This window comes from Malania oleifera, chromosome 1 (genome assembly GCF_029873635.1).
Source record: "Malania oleifera isolate guangnan ecotype guangnan chromosome 1, ASM2987363v1, whole genome shotgun sequence".
Classification (NCBI taxonomy): Eukaryota; Viridiplantae; Streptophyta; class Magnoliopsida; order Santalales; family Ximeniaceae; genus Malania; species Malania oleifera.
Window position 1 is genome coordinate 146,359,249 of NC_080417.1, and position 17,268 is coordinate 146,376,516.

At 36.7% G+C, this 17,268-nt stretch overlaps 1 protein-coding gene across 2 annotated transcripts in view; it reads right to left on the reverse strand.

Annotated features, from left to right (window-relative positions):
- LOC131145673 (uncharacterized) overlaps positions 1-17,268 on the reverse strand; it is a 43,456-nt gene that overhangs the window by 10,544 nt on the left and 15,644 nt on the right. For both annotated transcript variants that reach the window (XM_058094876.1, XM_058094882.1), the window contains exon 6: positions 10,497-10,585. In XM_058094876.1, coding sequence (XP_057950859.1) covers positions 10,497-10,585 — 89 coding nt within the window. The remainder of the gene's footprint in view (positions 1-10,496; positions 10,586-17,268) is intronic.

The following is a 17,268-nucleotide window of genomic DNA, read 5'->3' on the forward strand; positions in this document are numbered from 1 at the left end:
CATGTATAATATGAGCATATTAAGTGATCTATGACAGGATCTCCCCATTAATTCATCATCAATGAAAATTTTATGAATGCTGCTCACCATTTACACACCAAATAGTTGGGCCATGCACTGACCTTTATTTATTTTTTTGGTAAACAAAGAATTGTATTAGAAGAGAGAAGAATGTACAGAAAAAGAAAAAAAGGGGAAAAAAAAGAAAAAAGAAAAAAGAAAAAACAAGGACCATAAGAAATCCTCCCTTTACATCAATAGTAACTAGTTACAAAGATCACTGCATACACCAAGAGACAACTCAATGAAGCAAAGCCAACCAATCCCACTGCTAGTCTTCCAAAGAAACATGATGAAAAAAAGTCATTTGCCAACACCCATAGTGGCGCAAGATAAGCCATTCTACTCTGAAGCAAACTGTTAGCAGTAGCCACACCTTTGAAAATTCGAGTGTTCCTCTCCAGCCGAAAACACCAAATAATAGCCATAACAGTGCATTCCCACAATGCTTTCCTATCCTTTCCCTTGCAAAGCCCCTTAATGTAATAGAACATAAAGCCTTCAATGTGGAGAGGCAAACCCAGTTTTCACCAAATATACCAAATAATTTATTTCAAACAACCAAAGTGAAAGGGTATCAAAGAAACAGATGCCAACAGCCCTCTCCACTCCTCAAAAAAAGGACACAAACATCAGGCTACAGAGCCTTATTAGGCAATCTCTTCTGAAGCAAATTATTTATCATTGGCGTTGATTCTTTCAAGTATGACAATCCAAATAAAAGCTTTTGTTTTCGAGGGAGCTTTAGCTCTCCAAATCAAAGAATGCAAAGCGAAAGATCCACAGTAGTCATGAGTCAAGTAGGAGAAAAAAGATTTAGAAGAGAATTCCCTAGAAGGATCTAAGCTCCGAACCCTTTTATCAGTCCCCAAATGAACATGAAGAGTCAAGCAAACTGGTCAAGAGAGCCTATTTATTAATCTCTCATTAATATTTCACCAAAAATGGAAGTCCCAAGAATGCCCATTCTCTTGCAAAAGAAGACAAGCAACAATAGGGGTATCATGGACATTAGATAACCAAAAAATATGACGAAACATAATAGCCAAAAGCATCTCCACCACCCAATGGTCCCCCCAAAAACGAATCTGCTCACCATTACCCACTGTATGCTAGACTTTAGGAAGGATATAATCATAATCTGAGACAACAAACTTTCAGGACTCAAATAAGTAATATTAACTCCCACTTTAGCATCTCACCTATCTTGTATAAACCAAATTTATTAAGAATTACCTTGTGCCAAAGAGAATTAGGTTCTAAAGGGAAGCTCCATAATAATTTCCCCACCAAAGATTGTTTTTGGATACCAAATTACCAATACCTAAACCTCCCTCCCTATTAGACCTACCCACAGTGATCAATAGAAATCCTTCGTTAATTTCTCAAGCCTCCACCCTAGTTTCACAGGAATGTTAATAAGAGAAATATAATAAAGAGGGATAGAGGACAGACAATCATGGAGAAGAGTAATACGATACCCTAAAGTGAAGAAAGCTCCTGTCTACTCATCTAGTCTCCTATCCACTCTCTCAAAAAACAAGGTCCCAAAAAGACTCAGCATTGGGATTACCACCTAGGTGGGCATTAAATCCGTAATGGGCCAAGTCAAAAACAACAGAACCAGCTAGCATAACAAAAGGGTCCACATTAATACCAAGGCCCACCAAACCACTCTTTAAAGAAATTGATTTCGAGTCCAAATGCTTTCTCGAACACCTATTAGATTAGTTATCAAATTAGAGAAGCAGCCCATGTTTTCTGAAAAGAAGAGAATGTCGTCACCTTCAAACTGAAATGGCATGACACAATCATCATATCCTACCTTAATCCCCTTTACCAACCCTGAGATCAACTATCAACCACAATGGTTAAGAGAAGGAGAAAGAGGACCTCCTGTCTTATACTTTGGACGCATGGAACCAAGACTTCTTCGATTTAATAAAACAAAACACACAACATGAAATACACACCCTCTAATACATTTTGTCCATCTTAAACCAAAAAATTTTCTAGCCATAACCTTGTCCAAGAAATTCCAACTCATTCTATCAAAAGCTTTCCCAAAATCAAATTTCAACACTAGACCCTCTAATTCCTTTGAAATTCAAATTGCATCTTCAATCGCCTTATTTGCTACCAAGGCAGCAACTAGGATTTCTATAAGGCACCTTTGGCTAAGAAACACAGTGACGTCCAAAACTATAGCCAATCTCTTAGATAAAACCTTAGTCAAAATTTTATAAACACTAGTTACCATTCGTCTGAAGTCCTTGACTTTAAGCACGCTATTTTTGTTGGGCATCAAGGTAATAAAAGTAGAATGCGTACTCCTTCATACCACTCCATGTCAAAGAACACGAGGAAAACCTTAAGAAGGTCTCTCTTCAAGATCTCTTAATAGTCTAGAAAGAATGCCATAGTAAAACCATGCAACCCAGGAGCTTTCTTTTTATCCATCTCAAAAACCAAGCTCTTAATCTCCTCTTTCTCAAAAGGTCCCTTTAACCAAGTTGCTTTATCAGCTGATATAGGACACCAACCCAACCCCTCAACCTTAATTCTTCCCTCGCCCTCCTCTGAAGAGAGATTCATGCAACAGTCAGTAATCAAATCTGCAATTCAAGAGCCCAAATAACCTCTCCCCTATCATCCTCAAGTCCATTAATAAAGCTTCTTCTCCTCCTACCAATTGCCACCTCATGGAAAAGTCTAGAGTTACAATCCCCGTTTCTGAACCAATTCATTCTAGATTTCTATCCTTAACTCATCTCTACCCTTGAAACAACTTGGTCAAACTCATTGTACAACTAGACTCATCAACCAACAATGGCCTTAGAAAGAGGTCCCTCTACAGTCAATCCATCAATCGCATCCAAATCCTCAAGAATAACCATCCCTTTTTTATGGACCAAACATCACCAAAAACCTCCATGTTCAAGATTTTCGACTTCTCTTTCAAATGCCTCAAAACTTTTTAATAAAACAAGACCTTCCCAAAATACCACAACACTTCCCCACCAATTCCTAACCAAACTCTGAAAATCAGGATGAGAAGCCACATGTTTTCAAGTCTAAATGGAGTAGGGCCTCATGGTCCTACAATGTGATGTAGGGCAATATGTAGGACCATGAGTAACCCCTTGTTGGAGAGTAATTTTGAAGAAGTGGCATCAATGAACAAATCGAGAATGACAAACTCAACAATGGGAATGTTCAAAAGGCTTTGGATGTCTTCAAACACATGCATTCCTTGCTTGCAGTGTCTCATGCACCACATCCAGAAGTTTCATTGTCATCCGATCACCGGAGAAGTTCTATGTGCCAGAAGAAAACTTTCCAGCCGACAGCCCTTTGAAATCCCTAATTCCGGTGCTTTTCTCATCACACCACCACCACCATTGCAATCTGCATTCCTGATCTACCTCTGCCATAAACCTCTTCACTGGAAAGTTCTCCGACAACTAATGTGCGTCATGTGCAGGCAACGCACGTGAAGAAATTGCCAGAACATCCTGCAACCACCAAACTCAAGATAAATTTGTTCCACCCATGAAAATTTGTTGTTTTCTCCTGAGATTTTGATTTGCAGCGTGAATTTTTGGTTTTCAGGCACAAAACAGCACTTTGGAACCTCGATTTGTCACTGCTAACTGTAAAAATCAGTTCGCATTGCTGCATTTGTCGGTTTTTTATATGAATCTGTTTAATTTCTGCATGTGCTCAGACTACATGTGAATAGCAGGCAGTTCTTGAGAATTTGGGAGTCAGGCTTATGGGCAAATTGTGTTAAGGGCTTTCGGTGTTATATGGTTGCAGTGCATATATATATATATATCCAGAAACATGGTGACATCTTACTGGACAAAGAAATGGATTTTTTATACCCTGTCATAATATCAACCCATTCCATACCTTCTAGTGTCGAGAAAATGTCGCAAATTCATAACTTGTATGCAACTTCATCCGGAACCCCACCCAAAGCCTTATGACATATCTTGGGATAACTTTATTTTGTATATTTGTCAAAGATGTAAAGTTCCTATCCAAATAGGTGTTTTTTTTATAATAAAAGAAAATTTATTAAGGTAGAAAATGTACAATCGAAGCAAGGATACTAAATCCTTAAAAAAGTAAAATAAAAAACAAAATAAAAATCAGGGAAAAAAATAAAGAATAAAAGAAGAACAAAAAAATAAAAAACTACAATAATGAGCCAAGAAATCCCCTCTTCAAACCCTTCCCATCATAATTCACCGAACACTTCAAATCAGCTAATTCCTTCTGAACCTTCCTCACCTTGGATTTGCCACCATCAAGCCTAACTTCGTTACCTCCTTGATGAAATAACCTGAGACCCAAGTCATGCAACAACGTTTGAGTATCGATGTCCTTCCCAAGAAATTCATATTGAATAGGAGCAAGCTGAATTCCATCATTAACCTTTTATCATCACGAGGGACCTCATCTTCGAACACATTAATATCTTCTAAACCTTCTAAAGGAGGAAGCGACACATAAGACAAATCCCTAAGATGATCAATAGAAGAATCGGAAGAATATCCACACTGTTTCTAATGGTCCAAAAATAGAATTTTTTCGCATTCAAAATCACTAGCCCTATGCTGTCCTCATTTGAAACATCTCCGATCTCTCACTTTCCTTGCCCAACTTTACCATCTCAATGTTTGGCACTTCCACTATACTTAATACAACTTTAAAATCCCTCTTTACAACTTTATGCATTTTCTCACTAGATAATTCTAGCTTATCTTTAGTAAATTTCTTCCCTTCAAAACCCATATGCATTTTCTTTCTCCGAGTGTACACCTTACCAATCCTCAAATTATCCGAATAGACTCCCTTTCTAGCTTGATTTCCCACTGAATCAAAGATGAAATCCGGGTTTTCCAACTCACAAGAAATAAAATTCTTAAGAGTCAAACTTCCCCCAAACATTTCTTAAGCTCCCCCTAATGTCATTTTCCTCCAGCCAAGGAGAAGCATTAGACCTATCACACCTTCCCTCCTTCCGTCTCCTGCACTTTGCTTTTATCAGAGCGTCCCTCATCATGACCATCGAAGTTGTTATTCAAAGAAGAGCACAAAATCGGATCACCTTGTACTTCATTCGAAGGACACTGTTTGACATGTTGCTGCTCTGAAGGAAGGTGAACCCCCATATCATCCCAAATCATGGGTGAAAAGGCTCCCCTATGTTAAGGGGCCTGAAACACTCTTGGGCCTTCCCAAATAAGTGGCCCATTTACTCTTCTGTATAAGTTCCCCCACTGCCCAAGCCCATTTTTAAATCAAAAGGCTACTTTTGGGTCTCCTTAACCAAAAAGCCCATCAAAGAGTTCAATAAACTCTTATTTCAAGTAGCTGGCCCAAATCAATGTTAATAGACAATAATCCAAGCCCAACCTACACCAATTCCCTCAGCCTATCTTCCACCAAAGAAACCCTAGTGGCCTCTATCTTCGTCTACCCATCATCCATGTGAGAAACCCTAGACGCCTTAGATTACAACTGCTCATCCGACAACATCACCTTCAACGTTGTTGATTGTACTTGAGAAGCTAACTAAATGAATTCCTCTTACAGCCTTCCCCCGCAGCGAGCACAGACCTTCTCCTATGAATTCTTATAAATCGATCCACATTCACCATCCTCTACGCTTCCAACAATGACCTAACTTCAAGAGCGAAATTTGGAAAACTTCTTGCTATCTGCTCCATTCGAGCCAGACTAACATGAACCCTCCAGAGCAAAGAAAGCATCCCCAAATTGAGACCACCCTTTCCCTTTTAGCCCTTCAGGAACAAAAATGGAATACTTCTTACAGTCTTACCCCTCCATCTATGTCCTAATTCCATGAAATTCCCTACCCTAGTCACATGAATCCCCATCCAATAATCAACATAACCCACTCAAAACCTTCGGGACCCTTTGTCTAACCTACCAGCAAGAGTCAAGAACCTTTGAGAAAAACATGAAGCAACTCCTGAAGAGAGACGAACCCACTAATTGCACTTATGGTTCTTCTAAAGAATGAATAGAGCTTCGACCTTCCCTACCTCATCCAACCTCAGATTGAAGGACTTCCCTTCAATCTAGAAGGAGCAAGAACCCCCACCATTATGCCTAACTAGTTACATGAAAATAGACGAAAGGCAGAATAGCAATGGAAGGGCAAATGGGGGCTATTCTGATAATGTTTGATGTGATATCATACCTTACATTGACCATGTACTCTTTGGTTGGATGATTTGGGTGTGACTCAAGGACGTGAGAATGCAGACGTCTTTCACTATAATGATAAGAGATCATTTTGAAGCCCAATCTAACAACCAACCAAGACAAAAAATTTGACATTATTTATCATGTCAAAGTCACTCAACTTGAAGACACTATAAGCAAGGAAATGCATGTGTTTGAAGACATCCAAAGTCTTTCAAACATTCCTACTGTTGAGTTTGTCAACCCCGATGTGTTCATTGATGCCAATACTCAAGCACTAGATTTTGAAGAGTCCAAGTTTGCTTCTTATTTCTAATCCTCCAAAATCTCAAAATTCGAGGTCTAGCTTTTTCCAACTAGGGGAGATTTGATGTAGGACAAGAAGTCGGACCATGTTAATCCCTTGTTGAGATTAATTCAAATGAATTGGGTCAAGGGATTGCTGGGTTTAGTTAATAGCTTATTGTATGTTTAGTTTAATTAGTATAGGATTATGTGTATTTGGAGGCATGGTTGTAACATTCGTGTATTTTATGGGTGTGTTTGTAATTTCCTATGGTTTTAGGGGTATATGTTCAATTTTAGATGTTACAAGCTTTCTTATAAATAGTGTGTAAAAGCCATGTAGGAGGTTGTTAATGAATTTGAACTGAAAGTGAGCTTGTGGTTCCCTCTTGCATCTCCTCTCTCCTCTCTTCCCATTCCTTCCTATCTTCAATTTCTTCTAATCTCTGTCCTTGGCTGCAGATCCTTGATGCTGCCCTGCATCACAATGGTCAGAAATAGAGGCAAACAAGAACCTATTAATCATACTAGACATTGACCTAATGCCATCAACGAACCATATAAATTGAGCATTCAAGAGTGAAATACCCCTCAAATCACACTCTCTAATAAAAGTATCAAAGGCTTCATGCCTGAGATGATTCTAGAGCCTCCCAAATTCTCATTAATGGATCTAATGACATTAAAATCAACCCCCAAACACTAACAGGTAAAAACCTTGGTTATTGCTACTAGAAGGAAGACCTTGCATGATAAAATGAGTAATATGGCAGTAGCAACCTCTAAAGAAGAGCACAAGACAGATTGTGAAAATATTCAGATCATGTAGCGGTAGAAGACTTGTTTTAGAACAACATGCGTGGTAGTGAGAAAGCTTTGGAAGTTAGTAATTGACAGTGACGGTTGCAAAATCAACTGGCTGAAGTAGTGGAGGAACAATTGACGCTTGAAGTGGTGGAAAACCAAGAGCCACATCACATTCTTCCATCCAATAAAGGGAAAGAAGTATTCGTGACAAGAAGATGCATGATCAATTTTTCAGCAAGAACACATTTTGTGTTATGTAGTACAGAAGGAAACATGCCATATTCTACTCGGTCATCCTTGGCAAAGTGGCTAAAGTGTTATCCATGATGAGCATGCCAGTACCTAATCTTTCTCTGACAAAATGGTGATAAAAAGAAGAGCCAGTTTTAAAACAAACCCACATGTCACTCTAGATGAGAAGGGCTTGATGTAATCTCCAGTGTAACCTTGGAACCAAATTATAGCACAAGAAGCTCTCAATACATTTACTCACTCTAAATATATGAGTGGTCTTACAAAAATAAAGCAAGTTGTGTCACTGATGTTGGCCCTGTTCCCATAAACAGTTGCCACAATAATAAGGCTATTGACGATCAGCATATGCTCCAAGATCTTGATGAAGTAGTTGCTGTTGCCAAAGCCAAATCAAGAGTGAGACAGCAAAAAAAAAATAGAAGTCCAAGAATGCTAGAAATGTGCAGGATGTTCAACAAGTTTAAAGGAAATCTTCACATGCAAGCCAAAAGAAATCTGCTGGTCACCAATTGCAAGTTAAAAAAAAGAAAGTGAGGATTTGGGCTATGAACTGCAATCATAAAGGTGAATTTTGAGTAAAGAAAATTTTAAAAATGGTTACATATAAAGGAGATGTGGCGAAAAGGGCAATAAAGAGCATGAAATCAAAGGAAAAAATGACACTCACTTCTGATTTCTAGTCATGTGAAAAGGAAAGCCTGACCATCAGACGTCCTAGTTAAGCAATAGGGGTTTATTCTGAGGGATGCCAAGATGTGTGAACCAACTGTACAAGGAGGCAGCTAATTGACATTGTGATCTGAGGAGTATCAGGTTGGTGATTAAATGATGGTTCTCTCAGAAAGAGAGATTTCTAGCAGTGCTTACCACAAGTTGGAAAGCGAAAGAAAGGACCACGCAAAGTTTTGAGCAAATTTAGTGGAAATGCCTATGAAGTTGACTCCCTCGTGGCTTGGATATATCACCAATATTTAATGTGACTGACTTGTACCCATTCCATTGTGATCAGAATACTCTAAAACAAAGTGTTAGTGCAAGAAATCAACCAAAGTCCACTCCTGGAAGCAAGAAAGGATTGACAGTGTCATACAAATGCAAGAGGTGAAAAGTAGGGCTGGAATTTATTTGGTATCTCAGCATGGGCTGGCAGACCTGATTATGAGAATTCATGGATTAGTGAGGAGGAATTCATGAAGATTGGCATTGACATGTGCCCGCAGTCAAGATGACAGCTTGCACAAAGGCAAGTCCTTTAAGGGGGGGAATGATGCTAGTCCACAATCTTTATGTCATCTTCTATAGCATTTATATCAACTGTTGTTATTTACGGTGGTGGGGATACTCCAGTAATTTCTGAATTTGGGGCTTTATTTTGGTGGTCCTTTTGTAATATTCAGATACGTTTGTGATGAGACTTGTTTTTGGTGGGGCTTTAGAAAACAAGTGGTTTTTAGAGAGGGTTATGCGCAAAATGGGAGTTGGTTTCTCTTGGAAACAATGGGATTGGTGTAAGTAGGAGCCTTCAGCCACTTTTCCAGGAGCCTTTTTTGCTTTTGACTTCGAGAAGATTTCTTTGCAGACATTATCTCCAAACCAGCTAGGGTTGTGATGATTTGGGGGCTTGGGTTTTGAGGATTCAACCTTGCGGTGCCTATCAGTCCCTCCATCACTGCTAAAAGCATGAGAGGCTAGCATAAAGCCACTGTAACTGCTCTTAGGCATTGCCAAAAAACACGTAGTTGTTCAGATCTAGCGTGGATTTGAGGTGTTTGCATCTGTAACTTAAAATATAGGTTGATTTGGCCTTGGGCTTGATATTTCTTGACTGTTCTCTTAGTTCTCTGCTAAGTCTCACCTTGAATTGGGTACTGATATGAGGATAAATTTTCTGTTGTGCCTGGAATATGCCCTATTTACTGGACTGAAATTCACAGCAGCAATCTATTAACTATTTTATAGATTTTGCAATTATTCGAGTCAAGAAGGTAGTGAAAATACTATTATGAAACCTCAATCTTGATTTTTGAATTTTTCTTCTATTCCTACAGCTATTTGCATCACGAGGAGCAGCTACAAGATAAGAGAGGAGAGAACCACATTGTGGTAGAAATCTCAGAATTTTTTATTTTTTTTCCCCCAAAGGAAATTTAAGATGATTCGATATGCGATTGAGTGTCTCGTGCGAAAACCATAGTTTTGGTTAGCAGTAGAGAGTTAAAATTCAATAGTATGTGCCCAAAAGGAAACAGCAAACAGTGGATTAGACACCGGATGTTGCCAAAAGTGTATATTAAGGGAAGCGAGCAGGTACATAAATTTCAGAGACATTAGAGTTTTTGAAAAATAAAAGCAGTCTCAGGTAATATGTTGAACTTTTTGGAGAAAATTAAAACTAGAACAAATGCTAAACATCAGACTACAATGCATATGCCAATTAATCATAAAATTCACTCCCAAAATTGAGTTCATTAGCTATTTTGACGACCTTAAAAATGAAGGAAGATGAACAATCACAAAGGCGCATAAATTAATAATAAATAAGCATTTAGTGTTTAATAAGCAAGTAAAACGCAATATAACGGGTTGAGAAATTGGCAAACGGTTGCTGACTATAATTTTTTGTCATTCAAATTAAAGAATCCTTGCATCAAAGTGAGATGAGAAATGGATGGAACTCTTAATTATAACTGCCCAAGTTGCAAAGAGATCTAGAAATTGTCAATTATGATTGCCAAAAAGGACAAACACATGCTCAGTCTAGAGTATGTAAAAACTGCTAAAAGATAACGAGATTATCAGATGAAGATGAAAACAGAGGAAAATAGTAGTGAAGTCAAATAACTCACTAGGCAGGTCTACCAGTGATGGGAATAGTGGAAGAAATGACCCAGGAGACATCAAGCCAGGGAAAATCTTCAGAAATGATTTTTTAAATCTGCATTTCAAATTAGATACCTAATAGTCAGTTAATCCTGGATTCAGTAGATGGTGAATCATAGAAACCACTCATGGAGTTCTAGATGGTTCACTGCATGCAATATAACAAATGATAACCTCACAAACTTAAGTTCCAGGATAAAAATTCCGAGCTAAACCAACTTCACACATAAAATTGAAACCAAAAATCTAAAAAAATAGAATGAAATGGAATTAATAGAATTTAATGCAATGCATGAAGGGTTTTAGTTTGATCCCAAACACTGATGGGGCCATACAAGATTGAGTCCGTCATTCCAAGAACACAGGATTGGGTCCCACTGAAGCAGGCGATGAGATGAAGTCCCTCACAGTTCCATCACGCTCTCACCCTAAAAAAACTTATAAGTAGGAGTCAGAGACATAATTATTAGTAGGCATAAAAAATGGCATCCTCCACTCTCATAACCAGACAGCCTCATCAGAGAGGGCAACGGCAAGTTTTTTTTATCCCCCTTCAACCTGTTGCTTGTTGGTGCCTTGAAACCACATACTTGAAAAGTGGAAATAGGATAAGATGTATCTGAGCAAAGACGACAAAGCTAAACACAGACCACCAGAACATTGAAGTTACAAACCAGTAGGAAGAATTTGACAAGTAGGAACTTGGTCACCAACAATGAAAGAAAAAAGTACAGGTATTCCAAGCAATTGTCTCATTTTCCTTTTAAATGTAGCATCTGTAATTAGACTTTGATTGCCTGCCCATTCCCTTATTTTGATAGCAAAAGAAGTTTAAAAAGAGAGAGAGAGAGATACAAACTAGAGAAGGACCAGCAACCAGCCAAGCCCCCTAAGGCAAAAACAAAACAGAAGATGGAGCAAAATATAGAAAATAACAGAAAATAATTAAGGCAGCGTGTTCAAAAGAGCCTGCTTCAAACACCTTCCATCAGAAACACTAAAAAGTATGACACTTTCTTCTCCCCAAGAGTGATTCCTAGAAACCAAAATGTGAAGCTAATGGTTTACATATATATATATTGAAAAGAAGAAGATATACAATAAAAAAAGAGGATGAGAAAAAAGAAACTCAAACTTATCATCACTAGTTCAAAAGACCTTTTTTTTCAAGCTCTTTCCATCATAATTTATAGAATATTTAAAATTAGCTAGTTTACATTGGCCTTTTCCATTTTGCTCTAAGCACCATCAAATCAAATTCATAACCTCCAAGAGCAGACAATCACAAACCCATCTCATACGTCAATAGCTTCAATGTTTATATGCTTTGTTGTTATTACCATTCTAATCAGTCGGAATCCCTAATTTCCCATTCCTAACCCCTAAGAAAATTTCCCCATCTTCCCTTATTTGTCCTACATTAGATACTATGCACCTCAAGATGCTAACTGAATATTGAATACTTTCAAACCAGTTCAAACAAAAAAACTTACTATAGATTTGCAGCCTGCTTTTTAAAAAAAAAAATGGTGGAATAATGATAAAACCAATGCCCACTCATTAAGGGCTCATTTGGTATCACTGTCAAAAATTAGAGAAATGAAAACTAGAAGCGAAAACCAAAAACCAAAAACAAAAACTAAAAACTAGAAACCAACATGTTTGGTTAACACTTATAAAACTAATATAAATTTAAAACTTAATTAAAAAAAAGCTCATTTTCATCTTCAAATCAAAATATTATAAAAATATGATTAAAATAATAAAATTACAAATAATACACGTAAAAAAATTACTAAATAAAATTTATTATAATTATTTTAATTAATTGTTCTACTTTCAAATGAACTTTACAAAAAAAATTTTATTAGGCATGACAATTGAAAAATAGTAAAAATATTTTGTAATTAGCTTTATTATTATATTTTGAAATTTATGTACATTTTTATTTTAATTATATTTAAATTCATATGATCATTTAAATTTTATTTTAATTTAAAAGTGTATAAAATGAATAATTTAATCCAATAATTTCAATTTTTTGGCAAACAGCTGAAAACCAGCAACAAAAAACATAAAATTGAAAAAAGAAACAAACATGTTTTTATAATCTGTTTTTTCACTATAGAAAAATAGAAACAGAAAACAGAAAACAGAAACGATACCAAACAAGCCCTAAGAAAAACCATTCTATAAATTACAAACTCTAAAGCAGTCAGACAAATAAGCATCACCAGTAATTGCATGAATCAAAACTCATTATCTACTCTTAAAAGCCAGGTAATTTTGTTTTTAAAAAAATAAATTTCTTGTTACAAAATGTTGCTTCAGGGAGGGAAAAGAAAATAGGAAATATTTTCTGGAACAATAAATAAACAGAACAACCCAAATGTTATAGCAATGATCCAGAGTCCATAATTCTGTTTCTCAATCCAACACTCTGATTTTAGTGACGCTACCAAGTCGTATTTTTCTTTTCTTTTTTTTTTGTAAATGAAGAAGTTTATTAGAGAAAGAGGAAAATAGTACAAGAAGTAAAAATAAGAAATACAGGGAGGATAAGATATCCTCCCAACAACAAAAAAAAGACCAAAATAAAAACTCTAAAAAACAAATATTACAGAGCTCTACTTAAGCAATGCCACCAGTCCCGCTATCAATCTACCAGAAGAAGATGCCAAAAAAAACCACTCATTGAAACCTATGTGGCGCACTACTCTAAATCAATGAAAGTTAAGAGGGCTATCCAAATTCTCAAAAATTCTGGCATCCCTCTCCAACCAAATACACCAAAAGATAGCCATAGTGGAACACTACCAGAAAGCCTCTCTCCTCCCCTTTTCCAAGACCCTTAAACGTCAAAGAGCTAAAAGCCTCCAATGAGGAAAGGCAAACCCAATTCTCTCCAAAAATACCAAAACATTTGCTCCAAAGGGACCAAGAGAAGTGACAATGTTAGAACAAGTCTCTCCATTTTTCCAAGATCCCTGCCCACAAAAAGGCCTTAATCTTAGAGGATGCTTTAGCATTCCAAATGGAGGAGTAAGGAGCAAAAGGAGTAGCATTAGGGGCATGAATCAAAAGAGAAAATAAAAAATTACAAGAAAAAAGACCCAGAAGAATCTAAACCATAAACTCTTTAGTCATTCCACGATTGGAACTAAAAAGAATGAAGCAGATTGATCAAAAGAACAAGCTCATCGGTCTCTCTTGCTGCCAAGTCGTATTTGACTCCTAAAAGAATCAAGGGAACTAGTCAACCATCTTTCTCCCACAATCTAAGGACTCACTTCTCACACTTCTAATTCTAAAGATAGTGTCCTGGTTAAAGACGAAGATATTAAAGAAAGATGGCGAAATTACTTTAGTAAGTTGTTTAACGAAAATCAAATAGAAGGCTCAAATGAGGAAAAAACTAAAAATATAAGATTTATTCGCAAAATTAGAATTAACGAAGTTAAGTTTACACTAAAAAAGATGAAAAATGGGAAAGCTATAGGACCAGATAACATCCAAATTAAAGTTTGGAAATGCTTGGGTGATAACGAAATTATATGGTTAACTAATTTATTTAATACAATTGAAAAAACTAAGAAAATGCCAGATTAATGGAGGAAAAGCACTTTAATACCTATATACAAAAATAAAGAAGATATTCAAAATTGTAATAACTATCATGGAATTAAACTTATGAGTCATACGATGAAACTATGGAAAAGGGAAGTTGAACAAAAATTAAGGTTAGAAACGAAGATCTCAGAAAATCAATTTGGTTTTATGCCTGGGAGATCTACCACAGAAGCTATTTATCTTTTAAGAAGATTAATGGAAAAGTTTAGGGAAAAGAAGAGGGACTTGCATATTATATTTATTGACCTTGAGAAAGCATATGATAGGATACCTTGGGAAGTTCTATGGTGGATTTTAGAAAAAAAAGGTGTATGTTGTAGGTATACCGATGTCATTAAGGATATGTACAATGGAGTAATGACTAGTGTAAGGACTATAGATAGAGAAACTAGAGAATTTCCAATTACCATAGGTGTACATCAAGGATCTGCTTTGAGTCCTTATCTTTTTGACCAATTGACTAAGAGTATTCAAAAGGAGATTCCATGGTGTATGTTGTTTGCAGATGATATTGTATTAATTGACGAAACTAGGGACGGAGTAGAGGCTGAGTTAGAATTATGGAGAGAAGCTTTGGAATCTAGAGGCTTTAGGATAAGTAGAAATAAAATAGAATATATGAAATGTAATTTTAGTAATGATAGGAGAAATATTGGAGACAAAGTTAAACTTGATGATGAAGAAATAAATAGCACTTGTAGATTTCGATACCTTGGATCTATTATGCAAGCTGAAGGAGAAATTGAAGATGGTGTAATGCATAGAGTTAAAGCAGGTTGGGTAAAATAAAGAAGTACTTCAAGTGTGCTATGTGATCGTAGAATACCCTTAAAATTGAAAGGGAAGTTTTATATGACAGTTATAAGACCAGCTATGCTGTATGAATCGAAATGTTGGGCAACAAAGAAACATAATATCCAAAAAGTAAAAGTTGCCGAGATGAGAATGCTTAGATGGATAAGTGGTATAACATTGAAAGATAAATTAAGGAATGAACATATTCATGGTAAGTTAGGTGCAGCTCCTATAGAAGATAAGGGAGGGACGACTCTAATGGTATGGACACTTACAACGTAGGCCCTATAGTGCACCTGTAAGGAAGAGTGACTTAGTTATTGTGGGAGGTAGTAGAAGGGCTAGGGGTAAACCTAAAATAACTTGGGAGGAGATAGTGAGTAAGGATTTAATATCCTTAAATCTATCAAAAGAAATGGTCCATGATCGCATAAATTGAAAGAAAATGATTCATATAGCCGACCCCACTTAGTGGGACTAAGGCTTAGTTTTGTTGTTGTTGTTGTATATTGGGCCAAAAAGAGACAAAGACACCCATCTAACAATGTCATATATCTAGAGATCCATTCAAGAGTGTCAAGTGTCCATGGCTAATTTCACAGCACATTGGGATATGTCTTTCAGGGATTTCTTCAAATCTTTGTTCGTTTGTTTGTTTGTGAATTTTCTTTCAACTAGAAGATTGGCATTGGCCATCTAACCCAATCACCAACACAAAATAAAAGACAATAGCCTTTACCCTTCTTTATTTTGGTGATGTGAGGAATGATGTCATGAGCCAAGGTTGTCTAGGGCATTATGATTTATACTTGCCTATCACCGCTTATCTTGTGTACATGGGATGGTAACCAACAGATAAATAGTAATGTAGTTGTTATTCTTTGAGTAGAATAACACATTAGTGTAAAAATAGGAGTATCGACTCCTCGGTCATTTTAATGTTTTCTAGTGCTACACTAAAATAGCATAGAAAGCTCTTAGGGGAGGGCGAGTGTTCATCTATCATTGTAAATGTGTTTAGTCTACTTGCCTTACTCGCTAACACACATTGCCTTTGGAGGTGTGGAAAATAACTTGTGTCGCTTTACAGTTTACCATGTGACTCTCATTACCTATCACAATGGCTTTCTTCTTCTGCATACTTGGCATTCGATGATTGTGAATGTGTTTTCTTGTGGTGAAACCGTGGTAACTTTCAGCTGACTAGTTAAGCAAGAGTGCTGTAACTAATGTCGCACAGCCCTTCACAAGGTGTGAAGCGTCTAGCACATGACAAGTGGGCAGGAGGTGACACCATCCTCAAGTTAAGGGTGGGAAATCCAGCCCAAGCATCTTCCTCAGAATTTTAAAGTCAAGAGTCTCAAGACTACTACTTGAAAAGAATCAAACCAACTCTTGCTCCCATATATGGTGTACTGCAGCTTGGACAAGTAGTCAGCAGCACAATTCACTTCTCAGTAAATCATGATTAATTATCCATGAACTAAAAAAGTATATTAGGTTGTTCTTTGCCTTCAATAAAAAGAATAACTGAATCAAATCTATGACTATGGGTTGCTGTTTGGGTCAATTTTATATCTTGGTGCATCACCAACTTCCCTTTGTTAGCCTAAATAGTTCTCTATATTTTAACCATATAACCAAACCATGCCCAATTGTTAAGGGTTTCTCTTGGTTAAATATATCAATGTTACTCCACTTTTAAGATAAACCACCAATTTCCACATCTATGTTCTAAATTTACCATTTTTTAACATTTTCAAACAATCGTTTCTCATATATAAGCACTATACTATTTCCCCCCTTTTATGCTTCAAAGAATCTTACAGTTCACAATTTGATCCCAATGATTCCACAACTATTTTTTTTACAGAAAAAAGAAATTTCATTTACGGAGAAAAGGGAGACACAAACACAGAGGATAGGATATCCTCCTAAATCAACAAGGCGAAAAAAATACAAAAGAAAAGACAAGCTAGAAGAAGGAATAAAACAGAAAAAAGGTGCATAAGAAATCCTCCTTAAAAAAAGAACTAAAGAAAATAAAAATCAAAATAGGACTGCAGGGCAGTCATGCTGTAGCACTGAGAAGAGCAGTCCTCTGAAGCAACTAGCAGCAAAAGTCCACAATGAGGCCAACTACTGGATCCTAACCAAAGCATAGAAGAAGACATCTTTTCTGTGAACATATGTGTGTACCACTCCAACCAAATCCCCACAAAACATAAAAAAAATCCTGCACATCTACAACACTGAACCATCTCTACTCCCCCCAAGTCCAGAAAAAGAGTCAAAATATCCTTCAACAACTCT